Raw genomic sequence first — 11,124 nt, 5'->3', positions numbered from 1 at the left:
GGGGGAGCGGGGGCTGGCGGAGAAGCACGAGGCGCGGAGGGGCACGACGGAGAAGCACGAGAGCATGGGGAAGGTGGAGGTGCACGAGGCGCGGAGGGACAGATGGAGAAATACGAGCGGGCGGGGGCAGGCGGAGGGGCGGACGGAGAAGCACGAGGTGTGGAGGGCCAGGCGGAGAACAACGAGCGCATGGGGCAGACGGAGGGGGGTGCAGGCGGAGAAGCACGAGCACGCGGGGGCGGGGTAGGCGGAGGGGCACGACAGAGAAGTCGACTCCTTGTTGAGGCGGGAGGCCGATGTGGGGCTCGATCTTGGGACCCTAAAATCATGAACTGAGGTGCAGATGTTTAACTTATTGAGCCACCCAGGTGCCCAGAAACTTCTTGTGGCCTAACCGATTTGTTGGCATAGAGTTCTTCACGGTGCTGTGTAGTTCTTTTTATTTCTGTACAGTTAGTAGTATTGTCCTTTCGTTTCTGAAATAAAATCAGTAATTTCATGGGGCGCTTGGGTGGATCAGTCGGTTAAGTTGTCTGCCTTTGGCTCAGGTCATGATCCCAGGGCCCTGGGATCGAGCTCCACATCGGGCTCCCTGATCAGCGGGGAGCCTGCTTCTCTCTCTTCCTCTGCCTGCCACTTCCCCCTGCTTGTGCATGCGCGTGCTTTCAAACGCTCTTTTTCTGTCAATTTTTTAAAAGTTATTTTAAATCCATTTTAGTACATCTAAAAACTAAATTTTTTCATTTTTAGTCTAGGGGAAAGATTTGTTAATTTTATCTTTTCTAAACCAACCTTCGTTTTTCTTGATTTTTTTTTTTCCGATGGGTTTTCTTGGTCTCTATTTCTGTTCTACCCTTTATTATTCTACTGGTAGCTTTGGGTTTACTTTTCCTAGTTCTTAGGTTGTAAAATTAGGGTTTTGATTTGAGATCTTAATTTTTTAATGTAAGTATTTACAACTCTTAATTTGTCTTAGCACTGCTTTTGTTGTATTCTGTAAAGTTTGGTATGCTGTGTTTCTATTTCCATTTTTCTCTAAGTATTTTCTAATTTCTCTTGTTTTTTTCTTTGATGCATTGGTTAAGAGTGTGGTGCTTAATGTCCACAAATGTGTGGATTTTTCTTCTTTAATGATTTCTAATTTGTGTTCGTGGAATAAAATATTTTGCATGGTATCTCTCTTTTAAAATCTTGTTTTTCATCCTGAGCTATAATGTTAAAAGTACAGTCTAGATGAATTTAACACCTGCATATTTTGGATTTTTTTTTACACTTCTATTTTGCTCCTTTCACTTTCAAAATTAATAATGGCTTGTGTTTTTTCAAGGTATATCTAGCAATTTTTATTTATATTTTTAAGGTATCTAACAATTTTTAAAACCTCATCATCCACTTAGGGAATAACTAAAAGGCAAGAGGTTTAAGTCTCCATTTTTTAATTGAACTTTGAAAGGAGATTGTTAACATACATGAGCTGGACCTTAAAATCTCTTCTGAAAGTTGCAGGGGCTCTGGGAAGTTGGTTTTGTTCCTGTCCTGTCCCCTCTTCCCTCCTGAATTAAAGAGGGACTGACTGGACTCCCATGTCAGCTGCCTTCCTTCTACGAGCAACTGTTACTTTGGCATTCAGTAAGGACCTCCAGTTACTCCGCCAGGAGAAACTTCGCTGGCCACCATTCTCTTTCTAAAAGATGATCATTTTATGGGCTCTCCATGGTGTTTTTTTTTTTTTTTTTAATTCTTTTCTGGCTTTATTGAGATGTAATTGACATACAGCACTCTTGAGTTTAAGGTATACGGCATGGTGATTTTATTTATATAGCTCATGAAATGATTATCACAGTAAGTTTAGTTAACATACATCTATACATATAAAAAGGAAAATTTTTTTCCTTTTAATGCGAATGCTTAGGGTCTACTGTCTTTCAAATATACTGTATAGCAGGGTTAGCTATAGTCATGTTGTATGTTACATATCTGGTACCTAAGATCGCACATTTGCACCTTTTGACCACCTTCCACCTTGGAGGTCGTTTTGTTTTTAGATCCCACATGTATGTAAGTGAGGTCATCCAGTATTTGTCTTTCTCTGTCAACTTATTTCACTTAGCATAATGCTCTCAAGATCTGTCCATGTTGTCACAAATGGCAAGATTTCCCTCTTTTTTTTAAGATTTCTCTCTTTTTATGGCAGATTAATATTGCATTGTATATATGTGCCACATCTTCATCCATCTATGTTAATGGATATTTTGGTTATTCCCATGTCTTGGTTATTATAAATAATGCTGCTGTGAACATGAGGGTGCAGATACCTCTTTGACATGGTGTTTTCATTTCCTTCAGATATATTCCCAGAGATGGAATTGCTGGATCGTAGTTTTTTTTTAATTTTATGAGGATCCTCCACACTGGTTTCCATAGCAGTTGCACCAATTTACAATCCCACCAATAATGCAGGAGGATTCCCTTTTGCCCCAAATTTGGCCATCATTTGATAACAAATGAGCAAATGATAACAAAAAGAGATAACTCTTGGGGCGTCTGGGTGGCTCAGTCGTTAAGCGTCTGCCTTCGGCTCGGGTCATGATACCAGGCTCCTGGGATCGAGCTCCCTGCTCGGCGGGAAGCCTGCTTCTCCCTCCCCCACTCCCCCTGCTTGTGTTCCGTCTCTTATTTTATCTGTCAAATAAAATCTTAAAAGATAACTCTTGGCTTTTTGATAATAGCCATTCTGATAGATGTGAGGTGATATCTCATTGTGGTTTTGATTTCCTTTTCTCTAATGATTAGTGATAGTGAGCATCATTTCACGTGCCTGTTGGTCATTCATATGTCTTTCTTAGGAAAATGTCTATTCATGTTCTTTGCCCATTTTTTTTTAAAGATTTTATTCATTTATTTGACAGAGACACAGCGAGAGAGGGAACACAAGCGGGGGGAGGGGGAGAGGGAGAAGCAGGCTTCCCCGCGGTGCAGGAAGCCCGACGCGGGGCTCGATCCCAGGACCCTGGGATCACGACCCGAGCCAAAGGCAGACGCTTAACGACTGAGCCACCCAGGCGCCTCCTTTGCCCATTTTTTAACAGAATTCTTTTTTTTGCAGTTGGGGTGTAGGAGTTTTTATATATTTTGGATTTTAATCTTTTATCAGATACATGGTTTGCAATATTTTTTCCCATTCTGTAGGTTATTTCACTTTGTTGATGGTTTCCTTTGCTGTGAAGAAGTTTTTTAGTTTGGGGACGCCTGGGTGGCTCAGTCGGTTAAGCGTCTGCCTTCAGCTCAGGTCATGATCCCGGGGGCCTGGGATCGAGTCCCACGTCGGGATCTTTGCTTGGCGGGGAGTCTGCTTCTCCCTTTCCCTCTGCCTGCCCCTCCACCTGCTTGTGCTCTCTCTCTCTTTCTCTGACAATAAAGAAATAAAATCTTTGTTTTTTAAAGGTTTTATTTATTTGACAGGAAGAGACACAGTGAGAGAGGGAACACAAGCAGGGAGAGTGGGAGAGGGAGAAGCAGGCTCCCCGCCGAGCAGGGAGCCCGATGCAGGGCTCAGTCCCAGGACCCTGGGATCATGACCTGAACCAAAGGCAGACACTTAACGACTGAGCCACCCAGGCACCCCAGAAATAAAATCTTTTTAAAAAAAGTTTTTTAGTTTGATGTAGTCCCACTTGTTTATTTTTTATTTTGTTGCTTGTGGTTTAGTTGTCCTATCCAAAAAAAATGAGTATGAGGACCCATGTCAAGGAGGTTTTTTTCCTGCTTTCTTTTAGGCGTCTTAATTTATTTCAAGTTCATTTCTGTGAGTGGCGTGAGGTCGGATTTCTAGTTTCATGTTTTCACATGTGAATATCCAATTTTCGCAGCACCATTTATTGAAGAGACTGTGATTTCTCCATTGAGTATTCTTGACTCCCTTGTCAAATATTAGTTTCTCATATACATATGGCTTTATTTCTGCTTTATGGTGTTTGTGTTTAATGATATCACAGATGATTTCAAACAAATTAAACAATATTCAAGTGTTTACAGAATCACTAGGTGAACTTGCCCCAAGTATACAGGTGCTCCGTTAATTGGGGGGGTGGTCTTGGAGGTCTTGCTCTTCCCAGAGAGAGAGGTTATGAGGTTACTGAGCTTTACAGCATCCTTAAAAGCCATGAACTTGGGAGGCAGGGGCCCTGCATCCCTTTTCCTTGGCTGGATTCTTCCATGCCTGGGAGAAATGACTGCTGCTTCCAGTCTGAGGAGCTTATGTACTAAAAGTCTCCGCATGCACCGTGTCCCTGGTGAGTAATTTACCTGTGAGAAATGACCTGTGCTATGTCTTGTCTTTAAGCCACCCTACATCCTCCAGCAGTGCTGCTGAGATCATGTCCGTGCTGTTTTTCCACATCATGAGATATAAACAGGACGATCCGGAGAACGTAGACAATGACCGTTTCATTCTCTCCAAGGTAAGCCCGCACAGGAGCCCAGGGCCTGCTCAGATGCTTGCTTTTTTTTTTTTTTTATTTCTATTTTTTTTTTAAGATTTTATTTATTTATTTGAGAGAGAGAATGAGATAGAGCATGAGAGGGGGAAGGGTCAGAGGGAGAAGCAGGCTCCCCGCTGAGCAGGGAGCCCAATGCGGGACTCGATCCAGGGACTCCGGGATCATGACCTGAGCCGAAGGCAGTGGCTTAACCAACTGAGCCACCCAGGCGCCCCAGATGCTTGCTTTTTAAAATGATTTTAAAAGCCACTGTGTGGTAATCAGGCCTGAAATGGGTTCTGTTTATCTTTTTGGTTATTATTTCTTTGCCTCATGTCTTAGTCTGTTTAGTCTGCTATAACAAAATAACCATAGATTGGGTGGCTTATAAACAATAGAAATTTATTTCTGACAGTTCTGCAGACTGGAAGTCCAAGGTCAGGGTCACATGGTCACATTCTGGTGAGAGTCTTCTTCCTGGTTGCAGATTTTTTATTATATCCTCACATAGGAGAAGGGAAAGTAGTCTTTCTAGGCCCTCTTTTATAAGGGTACTAATCCTATTTGTGAGGGTTCTGCCCTTGTGACCTAATCACCACCCAAAGCCCCCCCCACCTCTTGTATAAAATCTTTGTTTAAAGTGTTCTAGTAAGGACTACAGTGGTGGGAAGGATGACTTATGGCAACTTGCCACCCTTCCTTTCCTTTTTCGGTGCCCTGCCTTATCCCACCTAGCACTAAAGCCCCCCCCTTGATAGGGTCGTGCTCCAATACTCTGCCACCTGGGTAGAGGTGGGCAGCAGTGGATCTGACTTGCTTGAGCTCAAGGAAAATTGAGCTTAATTCGGAGAGATAGTCTACCTGTCAATAACCTTTATTTTTCACATCTCTGTAGATCTAACCTGACACAATGGGGGTCTTTCTCATTATACTTAGTACCAGGTACTGCATGACTTTGGGGAACAGGAAAGAGGAGTGATGTTAAAAGTAAGGTCAATCTAGAAGAATGTGCAGGTTTTTTTGTTTTTTTAAGATTTTATTTATACGACAGAGAGACACAGCGAGAGAGGAAACACAAGCAGGGGGAGTGGGAGAGGGAGAGGCAGGCTTCCCACTGAGCAGGGAGCCTGATGTGGGGCTCGATCCCAGGACTCTGGGATCGTGACCTGAGCCGAAGGCAGACGTTTAACGACTGAGCCACCCAGGCGCCCCAAGAACGTGCAGTTCTTTTGATGCTATCTGAAAGTTTGCTGTGTCCTAAGCAAAACTTTAAAATTCAACTGGTAGAGTACCATGTACAAACAAATCCCAGATCTGGGCAGTGGGAATTAGTTTAAAGAATAAAGACAGAGGGTGCCTAGGTGGCTCAGTCAGTTGACTGTCTGACTCTTGATCTCAGCTCAGGTCTTGATCCTCATGGTCATGAGTTCAAGGCCTATGTTGGGCTCCACACTGGGCATGGAGCCTACTTAAAAAAAAAAAAGAATAAAGTCAGAATATGGGTGTGGCTGAAGTATCTGGGGTCATAATTTTGACCATGTCTTGGTGTCTGAAATGTAATCTCAAATAAGGTTTATCAAAAAAATAAACCAAAATTTATGACTGTGTGTGTAAAAAGAGCAAGATGAAGCAAAAATGGTCTATTAGCAGTGAATCTAGGTGAAGAATATATGGGACTTCATTGTACTATTCTCAAAAATTTTTTATAAGCTTGATCTTCCTTCACAATAAAAACTGAACAAATGTAGATGTAGAAACACAGTATGAGCATTCAGATCTCTGGTTTAAAAAATGGTAAGATGGCTAGAGTATCCCATAACTGCTGCTATCGTATTCATGGTCATTGGCCTGAGAGCGATAAAGAGGCTTTCTGGTGTGCAGTAGCAGGCTGGGCACTGTTAGCTGCCAGAACTTATATATTCGTCAGATTTAAGAAGCAGATAAAATTGGAAGGAAGGAGAAAACACATAGGAGCATAGTCCATCATGGCATTGGCTGTGAGAATGGAATAAGTGGACTTGCTACAGCGAAGGAGCCAAGGTTTTCACGACTGGTGCTTCTGGGGCGTGAACGTCCAACACAAACAACTGCATTAGGAGGCTCACCGTTAAGGCCTGGCAGTACTGATACTGCTGACTGTGAAGTACTGTGAAGGCTTGTGAGGAGGGTCTTGTGATCCCCCAATTCTCCCCACTAGGCCTTTGTTTTTGATTTATCAGCTCTTGTTTTCTCCAGTCAAGGAGGCCAGGGAAGAAACCAGAAGGCTTTTTTGTAAACTCGTTCTTGGTGCCAGAACAAAGGTGAGAACTATCATCTGAGGGAGAAGTCTTTTCTGAGTGGACATAGCACGTAGTATGCATTTTTATTGTAGCTCTTGCCCCCCCCCCAAATTGTGAGTGTATGCCCCTACACCCAGCATAAGGGTCCTTAGAGAAGAAAAGGGAACTCCTGTGGGAGTACTTCCACAGTGCCAGGCATCATGCTGGTGTCTGCCAATCTTCTCAATCAGTTCTACAGCCTCCTGCTGCCTGAGGGGGACTCTTCGTCATACCCATAAAATGAAGAAGCCTTGAAGAAGTGGGCTCATTTACACACACACCCCGCCCGCTTTAAAGCCAGGGGGAAGCAGAGTTGGTCTGGGTGCAGAGCCCAGGCTCAGTCCAAGGGCACACAAGGCAACTGGGGGCCAGACCTTATTATGGGAGTAAGGCTAGGAACCATGGGGTGGAAGAAAGAGCTTCAGTGGTATGGTTCTACCGGGCTAGAGATACAAAACAGAGGGAGTCTCGGGGGGCACAAAGCGTGTGAAGAAAAGCTCGAGAAAGTTAAGAGCCCTGGGAGGAGCAGAGGGGTAGGGTGGAGCAGGACGGGAGAGGGATGAGACTGACAAGTACTATTGGCCCATCTTTGGTAGCAACACCACCTAATTCTTTGCTTGAATGGAGCTGACATTGGTGGGAAGGGTCAGACAAGAAACCTAGATAACCAGCATGTCAGATGGGGGCTGGAGTGGACAGGCTGGTGCAAGAACTTGGGCTCTACTTGGCAGGAGATGGAGAGACCTTGGACCGTTCTCTCTGCATGGTGATGAGTGGACAGGTGTTTTTTTTTTTTAAAGATTTTATTTATTTATTTGAGAGAGAGAGAATGAGAGAGACAGAGAGCACATGAGAGGGAGGAGGGTCAGAGGGAGAAGCAGACTCCCCGCCGAGCAGGGAGCCTGGTGCGGGACTCGATCCCGGGACTCCAGGATCATGACCTGAGCCCAAGGCAGTCGCTTAACCAACTGAGCCACCCAGGCGCCTGAGTGGACAGGTTTTAACAGGCTCCCCCGATGGCTGTGTTGAGAAGAGCTATGGGGGGGAAGTTTGGAGGTGGCTGCAGTGACAGAAGACGTTTGTGACTACTTCAAGGTGGTGGCAGTGGAAGCATTGAATAAGCTCAGTGTGTCTTTGGAAGCTTGGGACCTTTGGCACTGCCTTATGGCACCCAGAGGGTATTTTCTCCATGGGATAAAGATAGCTTGCGCATAGACACAGGAGGAGGGGAGAGGAAGAGTAGTGGTGTAGTGATTTATTTCTGGTACTTCTAGATGACCACTTCTGAAATCCCATTTGACCTGAGTTACAAACCAGGGAAATTGTAGTCATCTTCAGTGTTTTTGGTTTCTGTTTAAGAACCCACATTCTCCAAAAAGATTGAACATCTGGTTTGTGCATGACTAGATAAAAGACCTTATGAAAATGGCAAGGCTCATGCTTACATTTCCTCCTTTGCTCCTGGGCTCTGTTTAGGCTGCTGTGTGGAGAGAGACTGTCCTTTTGTATGTTCCCACGGGTTCAATTGAACTTGGATTACTATGGCTCCCCTTGTCTTGGTGATGTTGATCTGAGACTTGGGGTGCATGTAAGTGTGGTAAAGAGATAGATACTCTAAAGGTTGGGAGAGGCCATTCAAAAGAGCAGCCTGTGCATCTAGGTTCATTTGGTCCCTTCTCTTACAGAGACTTTCATTTGTTGATGTGGCAACTGGATGGCTCGGGCAAGGACTGGGGGCCGCTTGCGGGATGGCATATACTGGCAAGTACTTTGACAAAGCAAGGTAAGACACACTGAGTAACTGCTTACTTGTTTCCACCCCATCCCTCGGGCACTTTGGCTTTATTTATGGTTTATTAGTTTGGGAAGACGGTAATTGTTTTGAAAGTTCAGACTACCAAGTGTTCAAGCAGTAAAGAAATCGTGTTTCTGGAAACTGTTCTAGCTTCTCTGGTTGGGTTCTGCAGTGTAGAAACTGGTTTATTTCTATTATTTTCTAAGACAGCTTTCTATTTTGCATCTCCGTGAGCTTCATTATAGAGTGAGTAGCTGGTGCATTTGCATTAGGGACCCCTATATGTTAATAATCAAAGGGTTCTTTTTCTACAGTGGCTTTTTCATTTCTCATTATTGCTCTATTAGTCCCTATCCTGTGGTTAATAAATTTTTTTAAATTTTTGCAGCATTCTTGTGGGGTATGGGTTGTGTTTTATTGGTATTATTAACATTTTTGTGCTTTTGTTGCGGAGAGGTTTACCATTTACAACAGCACATATGCTCCTGAGGTAGAATGTTTTGATTGTTATGATTATTGTAAATAAATTTGTAAGATGAGAAATAGAAGATGGCAGTGCTTAAAACGAAGCTTACTGAGAAAACCTGTGTATTTAAAAGGTCATTTGGGTGTTTAAGGGGGCTACTTTCTCCCCATCCCCTCGTTTATGGATCCCAGAGAAATGGCAGAAGAACGCTAGAATGAGAAAACTAGCCAAAGGTGAAGTCCATCTTGTGAGGCCCAAGTTTTTAAAGCTGTGTTTCCTTAGCTGTCAAGTTTGGACAGAATTGACAATGGAAATAGTCTTAGGAACTTAATGATGTGAAGCAACTGTTTCAGTCTCAGTCTGTTCCTTTGTTTCTCTCCATGAAATATATTTGTTTGAGTGACCCAAAAGATCCCTAAGCACAGTCTTAACCTTTCTTGGCTTGCCGCAGCTACCGCGTGTTCTGCCTCATGGGAGATGGCGAGTCCTCTGAAGGCTCCGTCTGGGAGGCATTGGCTTTTGCTTCCCACTACAATCTAGACAATCTTGTGGCCGTCTTCGACGTGAACCGCCTGGGCCACAGTGGTTCCTTGCCCCTTGAGCACTGCATAGATGTCTATCAGAAGCGCTGTGAAGCCTTTGGGTAACTGTGTCCTATTTTATGTCATCTTCTTTCTGTCTAATCCCCCCTTCACGTTGTAATCTGGCATTCTCCTGGGTTGACAGGTGGAATACTTACGTGGTGGATGGCCGTGATGTGGAGGCACTGTGCCAGGTGTTCTGGCAGGCAAGTCAAGTGAGGAACAAGCCCAGTGCTGTAGTTGCCAAGACCTTCAAGGGCCGGGGCATTCCAAGTAAGCAAATGTTTCCTTTCTGCTTAGGGTTATTAAAAACATCTGTCTGCATAGCGATGTGGCAGAAGGAGGCTCAGGATGGCAAGGCAGACAAACTGGCTTTGTGCTCAGTGATTATGCCTGTAATATGTGCTGGAGGCTCTTGCTTGGCCCTCATAGATAGCAGGTCTGATTAGGATTGGAGGGGAAGCCCAGACCCCCAGCAAGTGAGCAATGGTTTTCTTTGTGCAGGAGGGAGTGGCTAGGAGGGTAGTCCATCAGTTAGAGAACTGGCGGAGAGTGATCTGCACAGGAGTGCAGAGTGAGAAAGAGTGCTACTATGTGCACGAACAGGTATGCAGGTAAGGGCATGCATACATGCACCCTTGCCTGCGCTGTCTGGGGGGACACGTAGGGAGCTAGTGAAGCAGCACCTCTGGGAAAGGTACCTGTGGAACTGGGGGTCAGGGAAGGAAGGGCGTTTTGAAAGTCTAATTGCAGATTTCAAAGCTGACACCTGAAATTATTCATTTCAAGTATAAAGAGTTGCAAAGGGCGTGATTGCTGGTGTGTTTTAATATCAGTGCTTTAGAATAAAACTGTTCTGTGACTCCTCCCTAAAATAGTCTTTTTTTTTTTTTTTAAGATTTTATTTATTTGACAGACACAGTGAGAGAGGGAACACAAGCAGGGGGAGTGGGAGGGGGAGAGAAGCAGGCTTCCCACGGAGCGGGGAGCCCGATGTGGGGCTCGATCCCAGGACCCTGGGATCATGACCTGAGCCAAAGGCAGATGCTTGATGACTGAGCCACCCAGGTGCCCCCTTAAGATAACAGTCTTAACTGTGGTATCGCCAGTTCAGTAAATGAACTTGACCAATTTGCTCCTGGGAGAATTCTGGGTATTATCTTTGCCTTCACCTCTCCCTTATGTGCCCCCTACATGCAAATCCAGTCTGTCATCAATTCTAATGGATTCTGCTCCTATAGTAAGTATATCTCAGACCTGCTCACTGCTCTCCATCTCCTGTGCTCAGACCCATGTCGTCTCTCCTTAATTATAGTCTCCCCAGTCCAGTCTCCACACAGCCACTGTGGTGATCTTTCTACATTTAAGATGTGATCAGTCACCTCCCCACTCCAAATTCCTCAGTGGTTTCATGTCTTGCTTCTGACAAAACTCAAACTCTTTATACCCACAGGATTTTCTTTTTTTTTTTTTTTTTTTTTTTTTT

General features: G+C 44.4%; 1 protein-coding gene across 2 annotated transcripts in view; it reads left to right on the top strand.

Moving 5' to 3' along the window:
- The window catches only part of TKTL1 (transketolase like 1), a 34,777-nt gene that overhangs the window by 11,060 nt on the left and 12,593 nt on the right, over positions 1 to 11,124 (top strand). Inside the window, exons 2-5 of one of the 2 annotated variants that reach the window (XM_044911777.1) lie at positions 4,361 to 4,460; positions 8,482 to 8,579; positions 9,509 to 9,700; positions 9,784 to 9,911. In XM_044911777.1, the coding sequence (XP_044767712.1) occupies positions 4,361 to 4,460; positions 8,482 to 8,579; positions 9,509 to 9,700; positions 9,784 to 9,911 (518 nt within the window). Of the gene's footprint in view, positions 1 to 4,342; positions 4,461 to 8,481; positions 8,580 to 9,508; positions 9,701 to 9,783; positions 9,912 to 11,124 lie in introns of both variants that reach the window. The other variant, XM_044911776.1, reaches the window with a different exon arrangement.

The sequence above is a fragment of the Neomonachus schauinslandi genome, chromosome X (assembly GCF_002201575.2).
Source record: "Neomonachus schauinslandi chromosome X, ASM220157v2, whole genome shotgun sequence".
In the NCBI taxonomy this organism is placed as follows: Eukaryota; Metazoa; Chordata; class Mammalia; order Carnivora; family Phocidae; genus Neomonachus; species Neomonachus schauinslandi.
This window is presented reverse-complemented; position numbering and strand designations above follow the sequence as displayed.